Source organism: Dasypus novemcinctus, chromosome 9 (assembly GCF_030445035.2).
Source record: "Dasypus novemcinctus isolate mDasNov1 chromosome 9, mDasNov1.1.hap2, whole genome shotgun sequence".
NCBI lineage: Eukaryota > Metazoa > Chordata > Mammalia > Cingulata > Dasypodidae > Dasypus > Dasypus novemcinctus.
Genome location: NC_080681.1, coordinates 89,248,039 through 89,271,845, shown reverse-complemented (window position 1 = coordinate 89,271,845; position 23,807 = coordinate 89,248,039). Strand labels below are relative to the sequence as shown.

General features: G+C 49.1%; 1 protein-coding gene across 10 annotated transcripts in view; it reads right to left on the bottom strand.

Moving 5' to 3' along the window:
- Positions 1-23,807, bottom strand: part of ERI3 (ERI1 exoribonuclease family member 3) — a 137,290-nt gene that overhangs the window by 22,300 nt on the left and 91,183 nt on the right. For 9 of the 10 annotated variants that reach the window (XM_071217497.1, XM_058303728.2, XM_071217498.1 and 6 more), the window contains one exon: positions 5,286-5,385. The exons of the other annotated variant lie outside the window; for it this stretch is intronic. In XM_071217497.1, coding sequence (XP_071073598.1) covers positions 5,286-5,385 — 100 coding nt within the window. The remainder of the gene's footprint in view (positions 1-5,285; positions 5,386-23,807) is intronic. 10 annotated transcript variants of the gene reach the window in all.

The window sequence follows — 23,807 nt, the reverse complement described above, 5'->3', positions numbered from 1 at the left end:
AGTATTGTTCCCCATAGGGGCCAGGTCCCCACCCTGCTGCCCACTGCCAGCTGCCAGCCCAGCTCTTGCCAAACCATGCCAGGCAACAAGCTCCTGAGAGAGCCACTTTTTGGTCTCTGGCCATCCCACCTGTGCCAGGAGCTGCAGCAGGATCCTTCCCAGTGCTTCAGCAGAGGGGCTAAGCTCTCAGGGCAGGACCACCCAGCCAAGCATCTGAGAAGGATTCAGTTATTCTCTCAATCAGCTGAAACTAACAGGCTGTGGGAGCCTCCATGTCCCAACAATAGGTGAGGTTTTGCTGACACTGCCAGTGCAGATCTCTAAAAAGAATGGAAGGGGACTGGGCCCTGCCCTGAGGAAGCTCAAGAACTTAAGGCTAGATCATTAACCCAGACAAACTGTAATTGGTGCCCCAAGCATGAATTCTGTACACTCATACCAGGAGGGCCAGGCAAGATTCCCAGAGGAGCTAGCTCCTGGAAGATGACCAGGATTTTCCTGGGCCAAGAGGTGGGGAGCAAACTGAAATCACACAGTAAGAACCTGTCAGGGCCAGAAGGAGGTCAGAAGCCAACAGAGCAGGACCTGGCTCTGAGGACAACTGTAGCAGTTCTTCCTCAGCTCTTGATAAGAAGCTTTGTCAAGCCTGCATGTTTCATCTGGCACTGAGGAAAATGAGGAGAGTAAGATTATTTTCTTCCATGTCACCTGTTGATAGCAAACACCCAACACCAAGAGATGTTCAGCATAGCAATTAAGAACACAGGCTCTGTCCTCAGATGGACCTGGGTTTGAATTCTAACTCTTCAGCTCAACCTAAGGCAAGTCACTTAGCTGAGCCTCCATCTTATCCTCTGTAAAATGGGAATGGTGATTTCCTGTCTTGTTAGTGAATTGTTGTGATTACTGTTTTGATTGTTGTGAATATGCAAGTAGTCAGTATAAAGTGTCCTGAAATAATGTGAGAGCCTTGCTAACCCTGTGTTGAAATGAAGGAATGACCACATAACACTCAGCAGTCCCCTGTGGTAAATGCTCTGACTTAGAATATGTAGTGCTGACAGAGCCCAATGATAGCCACAGAAGTTGGCAGTTCGAAATATAAACTGTACCTCCTTCCTCACAACCTACTTCAGCACCACCCTGTTTACCAAGCTCCCGAGGCCAATTCCATGACCACAGGATGAAGCTTCCCTCCACTGAAGGGGATAAACATGCTGACAGACTCTGCCAAAACTCCACCATCTCTACTCCCACAGCCATTCCTGAATCCTCCCTCTCCTTCAGTACCCAGGGCCAAGCCCTACCCTGACTGCTCCACCAGGGAGCTCTGTGGTGACAGGAGACTGTGTCTTCTTTACCAGTACATTTCTAGCACCTATCACAGCTCCTCACATAGAGTAGGTGCCAGGTAAATGTTTACGGGATGAAAGAATGTTTTCGCTGGTCCCCTGTCCCTATTCCCACTGCCAGGGCTCTGAAATAATCACCATTGTCATCGTTCACTTGCCCTTATTGCACTTCCCCTATGACCTCCCTATCTGCAGTGTCTCCTCACTGTTCCTCTCTGTACAAACCATCAGACTAATCTGACTGAGCCCATCTCTGACCACTGTCACTTCCTGCTGCAAACACTCCCCGGCTTCACCAGACCCCCTACTCAGCCTTCCATACCAACCATCCCACCATCCCAGCCCACCCTTTCCCCTTTTACAGTGTTATCTCCAAGCCTCCAGTAAGCCTTCCTCCCGCCCTTTCAGCTCCTCCCCTACACCTCTTCTCATCAGGAGGCCCTGCCAGATAGGCTCAACAGGCTCCCTTCACCACAATATCTTAGAAAGAAGCTCAGTGGGAGGGCCTAATCCCTCCTGGGGCACCTCCCACCACCACTACCTCCAGCCACCCCCTGGCATTGTGAAAGAATCAAGCAGACCCTGGAGCTAAGCTGTGGGATCTGCAGAACCCTTGCCCAACATCCCCCTCCCCCCATATACATACCACTCCCCAGCCCAGGCTGGCAGCTCTTCACACAGTTAATTAGCGCCATGTCACTGAGGACCAGCCTGAGTGGCCAGTGACAGGAGCTGACCTCTGACCCCAGGGCTGGAAAACAGTCTACATCAAACTCTTACAGTGCGACCCTTTTAGCACACATACTAACGCGGGGGCACCACCAGCTGAAGCTCATTAAAGCTGTCTCTTTGGAGCGAGGGCCATTAACCTCACTGCTCAAAACCTACGCCTCCCCTCCCTGCCTCTCCCAGTCCAATTAATGCCCTGCTGCCGCCCTCCCTTCCAAGCACCCTCACCCATACCTCAGAGCCAGCCAGGAGGCTGGCAGGGCAGCCCCTTTCTTTCAAAGGCTGTAAAAACCAAGTGCCAGGAACTTCCAATGCCCTAGGGAGCCCCAGGTGTTGGCAGGGCAGACCTGCTGAGGCAAAGCCACAGAGCAGGGAGCTCCTTGAGCACCCACTGGATCCAGGCACTGCACAAGCCCTTTATGCAAGTGAACTCGTTGATCTTTCCCAACAGCCTGGGGAGACAGAAAGCAGTATTCCTTGTCTAAGGTCACAGGGTGCTGGGTAGTAGAGCCAGAACTTGCTCTGGCTCTAAAGCCCAGACTGTCCACTGTCACTCATGGCCTTGGGCTGTCCCCTGGGGTCCACAAAGATGGAGAAATCTGTACCCTGAGATCTCTGACAAAGGAAGGAACACCTCAGGGATCCTAACCCAGGGTCAACATGGGTGGACAGATAAGAGGGGCATCACTGAGTCCCAAGAGGCAGCAATGAGTGGGAACAGGGAAGCCATTCTCCTCACAAACACATCCTCAGACAGACAGACAGAATCAGGACGCCCAGTTCGAGGTTGTGCAAGTTGCATTAAGATCTGTGAGTCTCTTCCACCAGCCAGACTCAATTTCTGGCAATTTCTGGCAGCTGCCTCTCCCCAGGACAATGCAATTCTTCTCATTGGTCTTCTGTGTCTGGTCCCTCCCTTTCCCATCACCTGCTCATTGACTCACTTATTCATTCATCCTTAAATATTTATTGAACACCAACTAAGAACTAACTTTTGTGCAGCACAAACTGCACCACTGGGGAAGCAGATTTGGCTCAACTGGATAGAGCATCCGCCTACCACATGGAAGGTCGAGGGTTCAAACCCAGGGTCTCCTGGCCCATGCACAGTGCTGATGTGCACGGGTGTCCCCTGCGTAGGGGAGCCCCACATGCAAGGAGTGCATCCTGTGTTAAGGAGAGCTGCCCAGTGCAAAAAAAGTGCAGCCTGCCCAGGAGTGGGCCACACACACACAGAGCTGACACAGCATGGTGACGCAACAAAAAAAGACACAGATTCCCAGTGCCACTGACAAGAATATAAGTGGACACAGGAGAACACATAGTGAATGGACACAGACAGCAGACAACTGGCAAGGGGGGCGCGGGGAGGAAGGGTTGGGGAGAGAAATAAAAAAAATTTTTAAATCTTTAAAAAAAACCACAACAAACTGCATCACTAATTCTGAATCAAAGCTCTGATCGTGTTATTCTCTAACAAACCTTCTATGTCTCCTCAAAATCTCAGGAAAAAGCCACATCCTTTAATCTTACATTCATGGCTCTTCTTATTTCTGTTTATTTTTTAGCCATTCCTTACTCCAAGTTTCCTACTCCAGGAACAAGAAAGTACTTGTAGATGTCTGAACTTGACCTCCCAACATGCTTTCTCTACGAAGTTCCCTCTACCTAGAAAACCCTTCCCCAACTTTTCTGCCTAGCAAACTCCTATTCATCCTTCAAAATCCCCTGATTCAAGTGCCTACTTCTCTAAGCAAATGCAATGACCTCCCAGGCAGATCTCCCTCCTGGTTTGGTGCTTCCTCTAGATGGTATAGGTTGACTCCAAGGGGGTGGGAATAGCAGCTGCTGTGGGGCACTCCTAATTCCCCAGCCCTGTTGACTGCTTCTTTCCCCCTGGACCCCAAGAGGGCCTTGGGATGTCCCAACAAGAATATATGGGGTACCTCAGATGTTAGTAAGATGTAAATGCATAAGTAGAAGCTACCAGGCAACTGAGGACAGGAAAAACCTCCTGTGAGGCAGTCCAGGCATTTCTATCAGAGCCCTTTAATACCCTGGTGGCAACCATCTGTTTCTGTCTCTGTCTCCCCTCAGGCTGTGAGTTCTCTGAGGACAGGGACTTCCACTCATGATACCAAGCAACCACTAGATACCAGTGAATGTCTGTGGAATGGATGAAGGGGCAAGTCCACTGCAGGTGACTGGGTCCTTCTGCCTTCCCCTCAATAGCTCCTCAAAGGTACACTGGTTATATTAATGTCATAGTGCCACCCAATTCCAGCTCCTCCCCACTTGGAGCAAAGCCTATGCCTATTAAGTATTCCTCTTGAAACCATTTGCATGCACACATGTGCACATGCATGCAAAATAAGTTACAAAGAAACTGATAAACTTCCTAACACACAGACTGATGGTTGCTTACATGTACAGACAGATACCCTCAGAAAGATGTATAGATAGATCATCATACATACAAGGACACATATATACTCCTAGACAGAGACACAGAGACACACAGCTGAAGGTGTCACACACACAGACAGATACATACCTATACTGATAAAGCAGAAGCTAGCAGAGCCTTCCCAACCAAATGCCTGGAATCAGAGCCACTCCAGCCCCCTCCCAAGCAGGCATCCTCCTTAGGGTACACTCCCCACTTCACATCCCAAGTGGCCCCTCCCAATCCAGGCACCGCTCAATGGAGGCTGCTGCTCCTGAGGGGGAGTCAATACCCTGTGGACGGAGCCATCGGTCAGAAGGACCCTGACTAATTAAAAGCTGGTGAGGTTTAAATAATTCATCTCCTTAACTCCCATTGATCGCCCAGTTTAGTGGCCACAGACTTGAAACAATATTAAACAGCCTCCTCCAGCTCCATGGGGGGTGGGTAAGCTGACATGTGCCCACCTTCCGAGGACATCACCCAGTAGGGATGTAGCAGGGAGGGGTGGGAAGGGGAGCACCTTGGCCTAAAACCAAGGCCACCTGTGACCCACCCAAAGCCTAGATTCCAGCTTCCATCCTTGTTTTGAGAGGTCCTTTTCAAGGGTCCCTTCCCACCCTCACCTTGTCCCCCCTGCTCTGAAGAGAGCCCTGTTGGGGTGCTGAATGAGCCACAGAATTCCTGTGTGTGCAGGGGACTGGGGCATGCAGATGGGGACTGACCGAACTGCCAGGGGGGTATGCAAAGGGACTGACCAATGCCGCTGTGGGGCCGGCCTATGTGCTGCAGGCTGAGGCCCTTGTTCATGTCTAGAAGTCCATTCTTGGGCCAGCAGCCCATGGCGAAGCTGTAAGCCTGGAAGAAAGGAAGCAAGAGTGGTTAACAGAGGCACTGACCCTAGCACCATCCCCACCCACCAGTCCCCACAGGTTTCCCATTAAGAGCTTACTCTCATTATAGCACCTTATAAAAGTCTCTCACACTTGGTGCCCTTTTCACCAGGGCCCTCTACCAGAAAACCCCTTTTTTCTCCAGGGCCACTTTTCTCCTGGGCATCTCCCCATCAGAATCCCCCCATCCTCACTGGGTGCTCCCTCACCAGGGCCCCTCTCGGAAGCATACCCATTTACTAAGATCTTCCTTATCAGGACCCCTCCTCTCACCGGGACACCCCCTTTACCATGCACTCCTCTTAGATTTGTCCCTCTCCAGAGCTCCTAGCACTCTGCTGAGTCCCCTCCCCACATATTGCTGGTCAGAGACTGGTCTCAGAAAGGACCTAGGAGACCATGGTGTCTGAACTTCACTGCACAGATAAGAAAACTGTGAACTGGCCAACAATCAGCCCATGGTCATGCTGTTTTTGAACCCAAGGCAGGACAGGCTGTGGAAGGCTGAGTGTCATTTGGAGGATCCAACTGAGGGAGGAGAGTAAGGTCACCTGTTCTACTCAGACAGCTGTGAGGGGAGCACACAGTGTGTGTGTGTGCGTCTGTGTCTGTATGTCTGTGTGTGTGTATGGTGGGAGGAGCAGATGCTCCTGGTGAAGGTCAAGTGCTCACTTATGCATATTCAAAGCGGCTACCCATCGATCTGTACTTAATTGTTTTCCTGGGGTTGGGGAAGGAAGTGCTGGGGGCATCGATCTGCTCAGGCCCCCAGCACTCCATTGCCCCCCTCTTTCCCCTACCCGCGCCACCTGGCCGCCAGCAACCTCCACCTGGGGAGGATACATGGCAGGACAGGGATTGCACCTTCTCTTGCAGTCCCATGAAGCAGGCTTGACCAACCTGTTGTCACAGATGAGGAAACTGAGGGCCCAGCAAGGAGGGATTTACATGGGTTAGAACACTAAGTGGCCCACTGCCTGCTAACAATGTCCCAGGTTTCTACCAATGGGCCTGCATAGCTAGCTGACCCTTCAAACACTACCTAACCCCTCACTTTGGAAGTTGCAAACACTAGGCTGCCCGCCTCCCAGTGGCAGGAAGGTACAACTTGAGGAACAGTGGTCAGTGGGAATGAAGCTTGGGTGAGTTCCTGAAGTGGGACAGTGGGTCCACTGAAGCAGCTCAAGTGGCTGCCAGTCATCCTCAGATAGGCACTGCAGTGCCCCTGCCCATCCACTGGGCCCAGGAGTTCCCCATCTCACTAGAGTTTCCCTCACCAGGGAGAGGGTCCAAAACCAAAGATGCGAGGCTGGGCACGGAGTTTGTTCTGGGGCAAAGGGGCTGAACAGAGGATGAGTACCATTCTTTCCAGCTGCAGTAACCAACCCCCGACCCCAGACACTGGGGAGCTAGAAGCCAGTGCACTTAAGCCTCAGTACCCTCCAAAGCCTTTTTCCTTTGCCACAGAGCTACCAGCCACAGGTCAATTTCCCAGCCAAGCCTTCCCAACCTTTCCCAGACCACATCTGCACCCCCAAATTGGAGGCTGAGTACAAGGCTCAAAGATAGGGGAGAGGGCTCTGGCCTAGAGCCAGGGGAACGCAGGCAAGGGAAAGCAGCCAGTGGGCGGTAAACAGCTGGAGGAGCCGCTGCGCGTGGTCAGGACCAAGGCTGGAACGCAGCGGGCCAGAGAGCAGTGGCGGGCCGGCTTTCAAGTACTTTAAAATCACTTACAAAGGCCGGATTAAACGATCAGAAATTCCATTTAATAGGACAAATAAAGAAATAACAATCTACTCTATCAGCCTGGGGAAGGTGAGCTGGATAGGTTTTTTCCCCCTCTAAAAAGGAAAAAGGGAAGAAGGGGGAAAAAGGAAGGATAATGTGTGTTTACTCAAGCAAAGAAAAAAATATTTAAGTGATGTCAGGGAGAAGATTGCAGTAACTAGTGAAGAATAACATCGTCTACTTTGCTGTCAAATCACACCCGAATTTCAGTAATAGATTCTCGGCTGACACTCAATTCAATTCGAAGGTGATCCTGCTTTATCCCAGCCCATCAAATATTAAACACTTGCATTAGCAGGTGCTGCCGCTTCCCGGCTTAAAGCGGCGGGCGGGCGGGCGGCGGGGCTGCTGTGCTGCTGAGGCCCCTCCGCTCCGCTCGCGGCTCAGGGACAGGGCAGCTCAACGTTATCTGCACGTCATCCTGAGTCTTATCGCAGCTAAGCGGGAAGACCACTTCAGATAACATTAGAGGCTTGCCCCTACGCGTCACCATGATTAGATTATTATAATTATGACTCCCCAAGATCTACAGGCTGGGACATGTGGAAGTGGGTAGAGGGCAGCAGAGCCCAGGAGGGCTGGGCTGGCCCAGGGCAAGCTGGAGTCCACACAGGAAAAGAGAGGGCCAGGGCCAGGCAGCAGCCCCAGTCCCCCAGTCCCGCCTGACGGATGCCTTTCAGGAAGGGCAGCCTAGCTTGTCAGAGCCAGGACGAGATGAATTGGCGTCTACACCACGGCCGCGGGTGTCAAGCCGTACAGTTTCATATTCCCAGATAAGGCGTGATAACCAATTGCTGCTGTGACATGGCCTCATCCAGCACTTCCTCAGGGGGGCACGGGGCGGGGGGGAAGGGAGCAGCGCATGCACTTGGATCTGCCAAGCTCCTAATAAGAGGGATTTAATTTTTACAAATACTGCTTCCAGCGGGGCCTTCACATACCAGCCAAAGTCCAAAATGATATTAAAAACAGTTAATTAAAACTGCTCTCCTTCAGCCTGGGCTCTCCTCTTGTTGCCCCTGCTGAGAACCCTGGCATGTCTCCCCCAGGTACTGCCATACTCCTCTGCAGAGCTGAACCTTCAGACATGACCACCAGAGCCACCTAGGCACAGCACCCCAAGTTCTTGCAACTCCTGCCATCTCAGGTAGCCCTCAGGGACAGACAGCAGACACAGCCAGCCACCCAGAGAACACAGAGGGTCCTACCGCAATCTGGAACCTTGCACCTGCTGCCCCTCTGCACCTGCCCTCACATGCCCACGACCCTCTTGCTCATTTCTAAAGCCCATTCCCCTCATAGCCCCCCTCCCCCAGATAGACACACCCTACCCTGCCACGGCTGCCTTAGGCTCTCCCTCAGGTTACCCCGCCCATTTCCTCCAGGCATTCTTCTTCAGCGATCCCATCTGTCTAATGAATCTTGGCAAAGCCCTTTCAGCTCAGTGCAAGGGGGTGTGGGCAGGTCTCTGAGACTCTGGCTGAGACGTCAAGACTGGTCCAACTCAGGGAATCCTCAGAACATAGGGTAAGAACAGACTAGGAAAATTTCCTGCGGGGGGAGGTAGGGGCTGGAGGGCTGGCAGGGTTTGACTGATGAAAGGGGAAGATGACATTCAAGGCAGACGACACAGAAAGGACAAAGGAGAATGGTAGGAACAAGCTTGGTTACAGCACAGGCAATGGTTTAGGTGTGGCAGGGGCAGCCATTGTAGGCTAGAAAAGAGGCATATTTTGAGATGCTGCTTCCCAACTTTGCGTACTAACAGCACGACTGGCAACAAGGGTCCCTAGGGCCCACCCCTCTCTATTCTTGCCTGCTTCTTCTCCCCACTCCCTCCCTCTCTCCTGCAGCCTGTGGGGAGTTGGGGTAAGGGATCCAGAAGCTTTCTGACATCCTGATCTTTTTCAAGAGCACTCACCAAGAGCTCATGCCTGAGCCCCTTTCACAACACTGCTTCCAAATTCTTTGAGTGTGCTTCTTCAGCTGCACCTCTCCCAGCCATCAGGGCTTGCCTGTCCAGTTGTACAGTCAGAACCTAACCCTTCGGGTCCCTGGTCGGGGGGTGGGGCAAGCAGAAGGATGACCGAGGAGTTCCTGAGTCTATCCAGGGCAGGCACTGATGCTGCTGGACCACAGAGGCAGGTGGTGTTAGGGGTGAAGGATGCTGGGTCTACCAAACCAGCCCCCCCACCCCTAGGCCAGGCGGGCACGCACACTTTCCTTCCCATGGGCTGCTGTAATTTCTATGTGTGGGGAAGCAGGTGTCGAGCTGCTCCCGGCTGGCTCTCCCCTCTTGCGGCTCTGCCTGCCTTGGCTGCTGCCCCATTAGCTTAGTGGCCAGCCATCTGCGACGGGCCTGCCGCGCAGCCCTGCTGTAGGCGCGGCGGGTGGCCCCCTGTGTAACAGGGAGCTTTGCCATTAGCGCCTTTAATATTCTGACACCTCAGCACAGCCTGCTATTACATGCAAACGCTGATCGCCCTGTGAAATTACATTGCTGGGCCCACGAAATGGAATCGTGTATAATCAGCCTCCTCCATGCACTGTCAGTCCCATCACAAACACGGCGCCCGGCGGCTTACGGGGGCTTAGCAGCTGCGACAAGTGTATTGGGTTTAATAGATGAAGTAGCCCTCATCGGCAGCAGCATCAGATCCTTCAGAGGAAAGAAGAGGCATCAACAGCTGCTGTGGTGTGTCTGCCCACCCATATACTACCTACCAGGACCTTGAGAGTAGGGTGGACACAGAGTGGGAAGGGCTGTGGCTCAGCTAAAGGGCTAGGACCTAATTCAGACTACAGACAGAAGCACAGAAAACCCTGAGCTTCCAAGCTGGCACCAGCACATCCAGCCTCCCTGTGGGGAGGCTGACCTCTAACCATGCCCCTAGGTGACTTGTCACCCCATGGGACTATGGCTGATGGACCATTTCCTGAAACTAGGAAACAAATCAAATCACCTGCTATCCCCATAAATACCCAACAGAGATGAAGCAGTAAAGGTGACCCTCTAAGCAGGGGTTCTTAACCAGGGGTCCATGGACCTCCAAGAAGCCCATGGAAAGATTTCAGGGAGTGGGGGAGGCGGTCTGTGAGCTTGAATTGAAAATTAAGAAAAAATTATTCCTGTGGGGACGAGTTGATGCAGGTGTGATATATTTATTAAGTACAGTGTGGACTTAATAAGGGGTCTGTGGTTTTCACCTCACTGACAAAGGGGTCTGTGGAACAAAAAAAGGTTAAGAACACCTTCTCTAATGGGTGGGTAAGAAGAGGTCTGACGGGCAGAAATATTACCTTTTTCTCCAACTGACCAACACTTCTACAGATGGCAAACTAAGCACTTAGGCCACAGGAAGCATTAGGATGGTACATACCATGTACACTTATAGCATACCTAGCAGCCCATGACTCAAAGAAAGGCAGTGTGGTCAGGGCTTAGGAGTCAGACAAACCTGGATTTGATTCCTAGTTCTGCCCCTTATTAGCACTATAACTTTGGACAAGTTACTAAACCTCTTGAGCCTCAGTTTCCTGTACTGCAAAATGGGATGATAGTACCTTCTCCCAGGTACACCTGTTGTCTCCCAGTACATGCCATCACAAGCCATATCTAGATATTCTGGAGGCTATGCTAGGGACACCCAATACACAATTCCCTTTGAGAAAAGGACCTCCTTTCCCTTTTCCAGGCTCAGTCTAACACCAATTATGGTAGAATGTATTTTCCAGTGATGGTCACAACATTCATTACCTCTCACTGCATACATGCTTTTCTTATACTGAGACTTTGACACACGTGCTATCAAGAGGTGAAGTCTATGCCCCTTCCTCTTGAAAAAGGGGGCCCTTTGTGACTATTTCAAACAAAAGAGTAAAGCAGAGGTAACGCTAAGTGACTTCAAGGATATTTCAGAAAAGCTGAGCAGCTCCTACCTCATTCACCCCACTGGAACCCTGCCTTAGAGCCCCAAGCTGCCATGGAAGTATTCAGAACACCCTGAGGTAGACATGCTGTGGAAGCCCAAAGCAGCCCACGGAGAGAGACCATGTCGAGAAGTCAGGAGACTAGGTAAGGAAAGACAGCAGCCCAGCCAGGCCCCAGCCATGCCAGTCACATACTGTTCCATCTCCAGTCGGTATCTGCCTACAACCACATGAAAGGGAGTCAGAACCACCTAGCCAAGCCCTTCTTGAATTCCTCACCCACAGAAACCATAAGATAATAAACGATATGTTGTTGAATCAGTTCACTAAGTTTTGGGATGATCTGTTATGTAGCAATGCTAACAGGAAAACCAATACTGCCTTACTTTTGGATATACTCTGCAGATACCTTCAACTTCTTCACTCCCACTGGTTTTAGACTATCCTTCCTCTCTTGGGACTTTATGCCAAGTCCTCATTACTCTGGGTAACTTCAGTATCTATAGAATGACTCACCCATGAACTATGCCTCTCAGTTTCTTGGCTCCTTTGTGCTATTAGACCTACTCTACCTACCTCAGCCATCTATTCCCATGGCCACATGTTGGGCCTAGTATCACTGAGAAGTGCTCGAGCCCTTTGAAATCTTACAGTGAGATTCTACTCTGACCCCAGCCCCCTATCCTTCCTCCTTTTGTAACTTCTGTACCTCTAAAATTGCCTCTTTCCCTGTCTGCCCATCCCCTACTCACCTCAATCCATTTTCTACCAAGCCTGGACCCGTGAGTCCATCACTTCAAGCACCTACGCACTGATCTTCAACGTCAACACTTATCCAAGAACACCCTCCCTGCAAAACCCCCAACCATGACTCACTTTCTCTCCACACTTGCAACTGTGCTAAGTGACACTAAAGTTACTCTTATGTGTAGAAAGTGGCCATTATAGAGATCCAAGGTTACAACCTTGACAGCTGTCAGTGTTACCCAACAATTCTTCCTTCCCTCCTACTTTCACAAAGATAATGAAGTCACTGAGCAGAATTCTTCCAACTGCATGCCTACATCTACAAATATTAATACATCTGTGACCTCACCACCTGTTCCTTCAGCTCTCTAGTTATAACAGAGGAGATACCTCACTTCCTGTCTAAGGCCAATCCCTTTACTTCTACTTTGTATCTCATCCCTTTTTCACCTGCTCAGGGCCTTGCTCCTTCTATATTCCTTTTCTTCTAAATCCTTAGCCTCCTCTTCTCTGCTGGCTCCTTTCCATTTGCATTAAGATACCTGAATCTCTGTCATCTTTATATAATTTCTCTGTTTCCTTTCTGTAAAATGGAAGTAATAATGGTTCTTATCCCATGGAATTGAATGTGAGAATTAAATAAATTATTGTACATACAGTCCTCAAAACAATGCCTTGCTCAGAGAAAGCTATATAAGTATTAGATAATTATTTTTTTAATTCTCCATTCCACACCCAGCTACTGCCTGTTCTCCTTTTAATGACCAAACTTCTCAGAGTTGTCTCTAGTCACCTACCCCATCACTCCTTGATTGATTGCAGTTTGGTTTCCAACCCTAACATCCTACTGAAACTGCTCCTGCTAAGGTTAATAATCCTTTCCATCTTGCCCACCTCTATGGACAGTTTCAGATGGAGTGGATATAGCCCACTCCTTCTTTGAAACTCTTCTCTTTTGGTTTTCTCCTCATTCTACCCTTCCTGTTTTCCTCTCCTCTCTCTAATGTCTTCCTCACAATCACTTCTGCATCAGGCCATCCTACGCACACGCTTATAAGCGCTCTCTCTCTTTTTTCCCTACATCCTACCACTCTCCCTGAATGAAATAGTAGCCTCTGCAGATTACTTCTGAATCATTTGGCCACTATTTGAGTGCCAAACATACATATTCTATTACCTACCCGACATTTCCACCTGGATGTTATACAGGTGCTTCAATCTTGATATATTTAAAACCCACTTCACCATGTTCCTCTCCAAACTGCTCCTTCTCCTGGGTTTTCAAATCTCAGTGAAAGGCATTACCATCTACCCAGTCTACCAAGCCAGCAGTGTGGGGATAAACCTCAACTCCTTCTTCTTTACTGCCCATCGAGTTCTATGATTGTTTTATGCCTTCACGCCTTCACGCCTTCACTCAAGCAATCCCTTAGCCCGCCAAGAATGCCCTCTGCTTTCTTTTTTTGTCCTAACAAACACATACTCCTCTTTCAACATTCGACTCCAAAGTACCTTCCTTTGCAAAGTCTTTCCTGACTCTTTCCCTCTTTTAGACTGCCCACACCCTGAACAGACTTCTACCACAGCACCTGTAACATTAATTTGTTTATACATTTGTTACCTCATTATGCTGGGTGATTCTTAAGGGCAAGGGCTATATCTGTTTCTCTGAATGATCTCCACTGAGGAAAGAGGAAGGGAGGAGAGAGAAGGAAAGGGGGAAATGACATCTCTCTGGCATCTTCCTGCCAAGCAGGAAGGCCTGGTTTTCAGAGCTGCCACCCCCACCAAATTCACCCTGTATCCTTTAGGAACCACTTTTGCTCCTGCCGAGCAGTACAGCAATCCTCCCTACAACTATCCTTGGAAGTAGGGGCTCAGCTGCCTGTGTTAGGAAAGAAAGGAAGACTATTCCTGCCCCCTTCTCCTTTTTTGAACCTTTCGGTCTCATGGGTTGTCCCCAACCCCCTCCTCAAGGCCTGCAGAGGCTCAGACAGGACAGCCACAGCAGTAAAAGGATGGACATTTGCATCAAGTGACATAAGCCCACCCTCCCCACTCCTAGCTGGTGGTTATGTTCTAGGCAGTGGTACCAACACACTCTAAGGGCTCCTTGAGTGGGATAATCATCTCCATGTACTTAACCTAACTGCTCACTGTCTACCACAAGAGGCTTCCTCTAGCATACTGGGCAAAGAAAGGCAGGGTTTGTGCCACACGTCCGGTTCCACATCTGGCACTGGGGTCCTATGAGTATAGGATGGCTGCCAGTTTAGTTTGATTTCATTATGTTCCTGACTATAATTTCAGGTGGAATAATCTCCCTCAGATTCCTAAAGCCCTTGCTTCATTGCTGAGTCAGAGGGTACTTGGGGACTCTGAGGTTTCTGGGACAAGAGCAAGAGAAGAAGCTGGTGAGCCATGCTGCCTCAGCCCCAGCAGAGCAGGATGGCCAAACTGGGGTGCCACATGCTCTGGCACTAGAATCCACGGCAGCAGGTCAGTCTGAGCCAGATGCTCAGGGTGAAAGCTACAATGTGAGTTTTCTTTGTTTTCATTACAATTTCCTCTCCCACTGCTTCTTTTTAGCCAGCCTTTTCCTCCCTGGGGTGTTGGGGATTGAATGAAACACCACCCCCGGCTCCAATAAGTGTATTTCAATTACATCTGTCACTGCATAAGGATATAATGATATATCATGTGATATTAAATCCATGATAATCATATCAGGGATTTTTTTTAATCGTGCACTAATCGTATTATTACATCTCTATAATTAACAACAGGAGGTATGGAAATTCAGTTAAGGCAGAAATCTCAATGTACATCTCCCATCCCACTACCCCACATCTGCCCTAGCTCCCCCAGATTAGGACCCGATTAGGAGATGGGGGCTTCAAGGCACTAGTAAGATGAGCCAAAGCCTCTACTTCCCCAGTGCCTCAACTATGGACAGAGCCTTCACCATTCAGACTGGCCAAGATGGTCCAAACTGGGACCAGGGTACTTGTCTGTCTTTTGGTTGCTCAGGAAAGAGCCTGGGGCAGAGGCCGCACAAAGAGGCCCAATCACAAGGCTCAGCTGGGCCTTCCAGACCTCCCGCCATCATAGCACCAAATCACCTCCATGGGGAAAGATCTAACATTTCCTTCAAACCAGCAAGACCCTCAAAGGCGCTTGTGAGGCACAAAGAAAGTTCCTGCCTCGTGGTCACTTCGACCAGAATTCGTCCTGATTCTGATGTACATACTGGCCTATCCCTTTCTCAACATCACTAGGTCTGGCAGCTGAATGAACTCAGCTTTTCTTGGGGCCATTTGTTCCCAGTTCTCTCTCTGAAGTCTGGCCCTTCATTTTACATGACAAGTGGGTTTCAGATAACCACTGGGTCCTCCACCAATCCCCCTGAAACTCAAGGGTCCAAGTTCTTACCTTCTCCCATCTAGCCTATATGGAGAGAGGAGGGGCTTGGGATTGCAGCTTGAACTATGCCAAATGACCCAGTCTCTCCCACCCCTGTTCCTGATACTAAGCGGTTAGGGCTAATCCCCTCAGGGTGTCATAACCAGTCTGCAAAGCAGAATTCTGCATTTCAAGTCCAAAGCTTTGAACCTGGCATGTTACTAGTCCTCAGTGAGGGGCAGGAATTTTGCTAAGTTTGACTCTCAGAAGTTGGACAGGACTGAAGATGAAAGAGAAAAATCATGTCCTTTTTCCTAATAAAAAGGAGACACTAATAGCAGTCAGCACTTAGGCAAAGCACTTTAAGATTCTAAAGTGCTTTCCAAATTAAAATATAATCCTTTACTGAGTATTTGACACCATCCTCACTGCCACCTGCCCACCCCTCACACATGAAGGCATGTACATGCTTGCACACAGCATATACGCATTCATTCTCTTTCTCTCTGGGAAAAAAATGAGAAGGTTGCTCAAGACATTCACCCCAGATTCCCCTCCTCCTTCATTGGCTTGCTCTCATAATATATATTTATGGAGCAACTACTGTGTGCCAAGCCTTGTGCTGGGTGCTGGAGACACACAGATGAGGAGACCAGGCCACTGCCCTTAAGGAGCTGCCAGGCTATAAGGTGAGGCACATAAACACATTTGCAAAACTAGGCAAGTGAGGGGCAGGATGTGGCAAGAGTCCTGCGGGGAGAAATCCTAACCAGACCTGGAGGAAAGTCACTTGAGAAGGAGTAAGACGACATTCAGTGGAACATCCTAGGTGGAAAGTCCAGGAAAGGTGGACACTGAGGGCCAGGAGCACAGTTCAGTGGTCTGGGCTGAGGCAAGAAAGGGTGGCAGGGGGGATGGGTGGGGGTGTGTGCACAAAACTGTGGAAGTAGATAAGGTCACCCAGGAAGAAAAAGCCTTTAGAGTCAGATAAGACCCTCTAGACTCTTGATGTTTGGAGGGGGAAAAAAAGGAAGGCTGAGAGAGGGAAGGTCAAACACTAGAGCTTCCAGATCCAAGGCCCAAAGAACCTCCTCTCTGGGGCATGCCCAATATCCTGGCCCCTATACCTCCCTCCATCAACCTGATCTTCACTCTACCCAGACAAACATGATGGAAAAGTGCAGACATTGGAATCACACTGATTCGTTCACAAGTATTTACTGAGAGCCTATTATATGCCAGGCTATATGCAGTCAGCAATAAAGACACAGTCCTGTCTTCAGAGAGCTTAGAGTCTAATGGAGGAAGCAGATATTAAACAACCAGCAATGTAAATAATCACAAAGTTATAGTTATAATAGGGGCAGAAGAGGGAGACGTGACCCAGTTGGGGAAGCTTCCTGAGGACAGGGGTGGGAGAAGTAAGGTCCTTAAGCAAATTATAACACAGCACTTGGAAGGAACCAAATCAAGGCTAGTGTTCCTGGAGCACAGAGAGTAAGCATGACATGTAGCTAATGAGGAAGGCAGGAGATTGCCAGCCCATGTAGGACCTCAGAGGACACGAGCAGGGTTTTGTACCTTTTCCTAAGGCAACAGGAAGCCATTCAAGGTTGTTTCATGATCTGTGATCTTGGGAAAATCTATCAATGTTCAAAGTCTGTTCCTTTGTACACCTACCCCTCCCTATTCCTAAGGGTAGCCAGGCCTGGTTAAAACTAACAAAGACCCAAGGCCATTTTCTATTACTATTTGGAAGGAGAGGAAGAAATTACACAAGCAACTGAACTCTGTATCCCTCATTCTCATTCATTCACTGAACATTCACACATTCACTGAAGGCCAAATGTGTGATTCCTGGCAAGTCTAATGGAATCATATAGGACTCATGGCCCGTTGAGGAGAAACAGAGATGGAAACCAGTAACTGCCACAGAGAGTGATTAGAGAGAACTGCAATAGGGATACAAAGGAGCAAAGTGCTCAGGCCCGGAGACATCTAGAGCCCCCTCTGCAACAAGCAGCAGGTGAATGCTGGGATAGCACTCCCCACACAGACTGGGGGTACAGGTAGGGGGGTAGGAGTATGCAGAGGACCATAAGCGAAGCCTCCTGTGAAAAGGCTGGAGACCAAACAGCAAGAGTCCTAAGCTAGGATCTAAGACACCTGGGGCCCCAGTGGCCAGTTAATAGGGGTGAAGCACAGAAAGAGACTAGGCTAGGAAGATGAAGTGTCTTCTGGTTGCAAAGATGGAGGTTGAATGCATGTGATTAAAGCCACAGAGGAGAGAAGAGGAAAAAAGCTTACTGCATAGACAAAGGACAACTGGAAGGGGGCACCTTTAGAACAAGCAACAGGATTTAAATAATAAATCATTTCAGAAGATGAAAACTCTAGTCCCCAGACCTCAGTTTTCTCAGTTAGAAAATAAGAGGCTTAATTACTTGATTTCTTCCTGGTCTGAAATTCATCAGATCCATGACTCTTCAACCACCCCCAATAGTCAGGCTTATTTCTGCTTCACATTTTTTTATTATGCTATTCCCTCCTCCCTTTCCCCCACCCCACCAACCCCAAACTCTCACCATACTACCCTCTCTGAATCTTACCTGCCAGGACACCACCTTCAAGAAGCCCTCCCTGGTTTCCCTTCCTTCTTTCATCCTTACCCTGACCACCACATGCAATTCCCCTAATAGCACTTGCTTAATTACATATTACATATGGGCTGGCACTCTTACTTGATTGGTGTAGGGATTGTCTTGTCTCCCCCTGACTCCTGACATTCATTTCAGGGGCAGGAGGGAAGCTGCACTCTCACCAGCCTTACAAACAGGCAGATGCCATCCAGGCTGAAGTCTTGGTCCCTACTCCCTCTGCCCACAGGCCTCTGAGAACTCAAAAGGCCTCCACTGGAAAAGGATGCTAAAAGCAATGATGTCTCCAAGTGCGATAGGAGATATTTGTGTCTGCTTTACCCTTGGCTTTTTGCTCTGGTTCAGGTAGGAGCGGGGTGGGCCGGCTGGCAGATCTGAGAGCGCGGCACGCCCCAGCGGGCAGGGCGCACAGCGCTGAGGAAGGCGCGAGTCAGTCTGGAGTGCTCCCCATTTATCAAGCTCACGCAGGCCGCCAGCCGAGCGAGTCTTTCTATCATTACACCTCTCAAAATCCGATTCATACCACTAATCCTGCCTTCATTCTCCCAGATTAATAACATCTCTTTCAACCTTCACAGTGTGATAAATAGACAAAGAGAGAACAAAAGGAGAGACAGAAGAGAGAGAAAGAGCTGGAGCAAGTCCCCATAATAGAGAGAGCCGAGAAAGAGGAGAGGGAAAAAAGGAGAGAGAAGCGAGAGCAGGCAGCAGCCAGACTGCAGTTACCTTAGAGAGCCGCTCTGAGGAGAGCTGGCGGCAGCGCCCCGCTATGTGCTCTGCTCTGTCCCCAAAGAGAAAGAAAGGCTCGTTAACAGCTCCTTCCTGCCTGTATTTTTGTTTAAATTCTTTTCTTCCCTTCCTGTCCTGCTTTAGGTCAAACCCCAGTGAAAATGAGTCTCCTGGCTTCCTGGTCTCCTTCCAGGCCCAGGGAACCAAACTGGCCCTTGGCATTAGGGCTGCATCTGGGCACAGAAGGGGGCAGAAAAATGGTTTTGCTAGGATGGAGCAAACTTGCCTAAGGCTTCACCAGTGTTGTTCCTATAACCCCAATTCCTGCCTCCTCCTCTGTTCTTTAGGCAGAACAGGAAAGAGTATAAGAGAGAGCAGAGGGCAGCCTTGGGGTTCATTCCCGAAAACTCTGTCCTGCATATCTTTCCCACCTAAGGCTCCAGATGGCCCAAGCCAAGGCCTCTAGCCCCAGCAGCCCAGCTGAAAAATGACAATAGTTACCCCCTGGACTTGAAAAAGCAGAGGTGTGGCCCATACCTCCAAATTATGACAGAGGCATGATGGGGAAAACAAACCCCACTAGGTCCCCGGCCCTAGCCCTAACTCAAGTGACCTGATGCCCTCCCAGGCTGGTCTTCACAGCACAATTTCTCATAGACTCAGGGAAAGTCAGTCACTCCTTTCCTGAATGCCAACAGGCAACATCATTGACATTAGCTGGAGTGACTGGCTCCTTCACCCTACTAGGACTCTCTTCTGAGTTCTCTAGCCCCAGGTCCAAGTTGCCCAGGGCACTTCCATCCTTTCTCAACTTTGTCCAAACCAGCCCTAGGACAAGACCAAGCCAAACACAACTCCACCCTCCCTCTGGATTGCAAAGCATTCCTAGGCTGCCCACAGGTCTAGCTCGAGGCAGGGTATTCCACACTGAGACACTCAGTTGGCCCTCTGCCCACACCCATTACAATCTATCAGAGTGGGGCAAGGTGGGACTGCGCCGTTCTCTCTGGGCCACCCTAGTCTCAGTGTACTCACGGCAGAGAGTGGGGGCAGATCGGGGGAGGGAAGCATGCCCAATTCAACCTAGTGAGAGGAACCTTCCAGGAAAGTCAATGCTCTTCCAAGACAGAGCCTTGGTAGTGAACAGGAAGGGCCTAAAGCAGAAACTCAATAGAAGAAAACTGGTCTGGTGGTCTGTTTAAAGGTAGGTCCTACTTAGAAAATATCTTGGAGACATTTGCTAGATTCTTTCCTCTAAAAGCCTCTCCTCCCTCCCTCTATCCCCTGCCCCCCAAAACAGCCCTTCCTTTTGGACAAAAACAGCTGCTGCTTATCCCCACCATTCACTCCTGGGGACTCTACCACTTCCAGCCCCAGCCTCTCAGGTTTGTCCAGTACTGGCTCTATTTGGGGAAAAAACTTGAAAGTTCAGAGGAAGAGAGGAGGCTTCACAAGACCAAAGAGCAAACCACAAGGAAGAAGGGATGCTAAAGCAGGTAGGAGGCAGTCCTTGGGATCATATCCCTCCCACAAAAAATTCAGAAGTTCTGCTAACCTTCCCTCAGCCCATGTCAGAAGGACTGTCTGCTTTTTTGCTACTCCAGCAGGCCTCCTGGCTCAAACACTTATGGTGGGGAAGGTAGAAGAATGACAGTGACTGATGTTTGTCCATGGTTCAAGTGACCCAAGGAGGTGGGGGCTGAAGAGGAAAGGCAAGGAGAGAAAAGCATATAGTCTCAGTGAAGGGGAATGGTCCTCTCTACAACGAAGTTGGCCCAGTGGTGTCCTGGTCTTCAGGGCACACTGACTCTGAGCCCAAGGTCACAGTAGGGTTCCAGAAGCATGGACCCCAGGCCTCTTCTTCCCCAAGAGCCTGCACTGTTAACAGGTTGGACAGCCTCAGCCAGAATTAACCCTGCAGTTCTCTAGAAAAAGGCAGCCATCAGGCCCAGACACACTTGGTCTTGCTCTAATTAGCTTCCCCGCTGTAAACTCCCAGGCCACTTCTTGGATAGCCTCCCCAGGGGCTCAGAAAGGTGCTCCAGCCCCTGCAGCCCTACCCCTGAAAGGAAGACAGTCCCAAGCTCTAAGAAGAAAAGTCACAGTAGCTGTTCTATCCTCTGTTTCTATTGTCAATATATACTCTGGCTCCTCCCCTAGCCTTCTTGCTTCCTCCAATTCTTGCAGCTCTCTCTGAGACCTTCCTCCCAAGGTAAGACTCCACCAAGTTACCTAAATTTGAGGGATGAACTCCACCTCCTCAGGGAGACTGGCCTGAGACCAGGTAGAAGGAAGTCAGCCAAACACAAAAAAGTCTCTGGTAGATCAAGAAGCTAGACCTGAATGATGTTTTCTCCCTGAAACCAGACTTTGAAATCTCACTCCCTGAGCACCTGGTTCTAGAGCCCACTCTTCCAGGCAGCCGGTGGTTTAGGACAGAGAAGGAGAAGGTGGGTCCTAATGTGTAAAAAGCTCCAGCAAAGCAAAATCATTTACTCTTTGGTGCGACTGCTCAGCAGAGCTAATAAATCTTGCATGAGCAGGGCCGATTCTAATTTCCTAATATGAAAAGGCATTTGGATTGAGAGAGAGGGGGAGATAAAAGTGATTGAATCTCCAATAGTCCAGGTTACTGACAAGAAACATCCTGCTCAGCCCTGAGAGAAGGATGGCAGCGTCCATCCGCCCGCACACACCCATCCGTTCTGCCCCCCTCTTGGTGCGATACATCTCAGTCTCTTCTATTGACAGGACGTGGCTTTAAACACAGTTACACAAGTTATCATTTCTGCCTTCTGATCAATCTGAATTTTCAGGACAATTACCCTCTTAATCAATGATTGCTATCAGCAGCCCCGCGCCTGGACGGATTTCTCAGCAAGGTAATCATGCCGCCAGGCTGGACGGCGCGTGCATAGGCAATGAAGCTCCGGGTGGGGTCTCCTCCCTCCCTCTAGAATCCCCCATATCCCAGTGTCACTGCCAGCATGGAGGACAAGGACGGCAAAGTGTGAAGGCCACTTCAAGGAGTGATGGGAGTAGAGGGAAGGGGAGGGGAGGGGAGGGGGCCTAGCCACAAGTCAGCCTTCCAGACCACTTGACTATGGAACAGACCTATTAAAACCCTAGATTTACTGCCGATCACCCTGATGCATCTCCACATGCCGCCCTGCCTGTCACTCCTACCTCCTAATTAGCCTAACAAAGCCCAATTCTAATTATGGGCTCAAACTATTAGGGTGAGTAAGTGCAAAGAAAAGAGAAATACTGGTTTAACTAAACTCTCACAAATTCATTGATTCTGGAAATTCCTTTCCTTCTAAAGACTTGGTTCATATGTGCTACAGACTACTTACTCCTCAAAAGTCCCAGATGCCTAGGCATCTGAAGCAAGCACAAAACCAGCATGGTCTCAAGTCAGGGGGCCACTCAGCCCAACAGTCTCACTCCTCAGCCCCTGCCTGCCCAGGGCCCCTCCCAGAGATTCAGTCCTCTAAGCACCAGACAATTCAAAGCCCCTTGGGAGAAGAAGAAAGGAGAAGGAAGGGTGGAGTCAGTTTCTGTCCCAGAGTCCAGAGTTAGCTAAAGGCCACATGTGCTACCCTGGGTACAACTCAGGAAAGTGTCCTTGATCACCTGTACTGGATAAGAACTTGAATCATGAACCAGAGGACTGACAAATGGGATGAAAAGAACATGGTCCAAGACAATGATGAGACTATGCTTCAGTAGAGGCAGATATGTGTGTACAGTTATACCCAACTCAGAAGGGGCTATGGGATTAAAACAGGTGACAACAATTTGCTGTTATGTCCCGAGAAGGAAAGAAAATTAGAAAGCATACCTATATTTATTCACTGGCATTCACTGAGTGTGAACCATGGGCTAAGCGGTGGGGCTACAGTAGTGAACAACAAAGAAGTGACCCCTATTCTCACGGAGGTGATAATCAATAGAAAGAGACAGGCGTTCTTAAAAAAAAAAGCAAAAATAAAAGTGAACTTGTACATGAATGTTCATAAGCTTTATTCAGAACAGCCCCAAAACAGAAACAACCCAATGTCTTTCAACTGATGGGTAGATAAATAGTATGGTATATCCATACAATGGAGTATTATTCAGCAGTAAAAAGAAATGAAATACTGATTCATGATACAACATGGATGAACCTTGAATATATTATGCTAAGTAAAAAAAGCCAGTTACAAAAGACCACATATAAGAAATGTGTGAATATATTGGCAAATTTATAGTGGTTGCTTAGGGCTGGGGAATTCAGGGAGAAATTAATTTCTTTTTATAGAGGACAAAATGCTCTAAACTTGGATTGTGGTGATGGTTGCACACCCTGTGAATATACTAAAATACACTGAATTGTACGTTTTAAATGGGTGACTTGTATGATACACGAATTATATTTCAATGAAACTGGTTTTAAAAAACAATGTGCAAGGAGCTCACAGCAAGCTCACTAACAGTGAACAAAGTTAGGAAGGTTCTAGCACAGTAGCTGGCACTCAATAGGCACTCGATATGGGTGTCTAAAGAGGGAGGGAACACCCACTGGGAAACTGGAAAAGGCTTCACAGAGGATTTAAGAGGAGCTCAGTGTTGAAGAAGAAGTAGAAGTTGACTAGGCAGGAATGTTGTAAAAGGCATTACAGGCGGAACAAATCTGAATAAGGTTTGGAGGTCGATCATACAGGCTATCTTGGCATAGGTGGACATATGCATACCTGTTGGAAAGGAGGCTCAAAGAATAGCTCAAAGGATAGTTAATGTGTTTGTATTTCTTCAGTAGACACTAAGATTTTTCAAGTAGAGAAGTTACATCATCAATACAGGAGAGTTTGGGGTTTGATGGTTCAGGCATAGGAAACATGTCATAGTTGAAAGGGCATGTTTTTTTGGAGTCAGTATCCAGGGTTTAATCCTTCTCCCAATAAACTCTAATGACCAGTGAAGGCTAGGATTTTGTCTATTTTGCTCAGTATTTTACCCCAGTGTTTGACAGAGTGCCTGAACCAGTAGGTGTTCAATAGGCATTTATTGAATGAAAATGAATAAATGAGTGAATGAATGTGAAACTCAATCCCATTTGACAAATATTTATCGAACACCTACTGTGAACCAG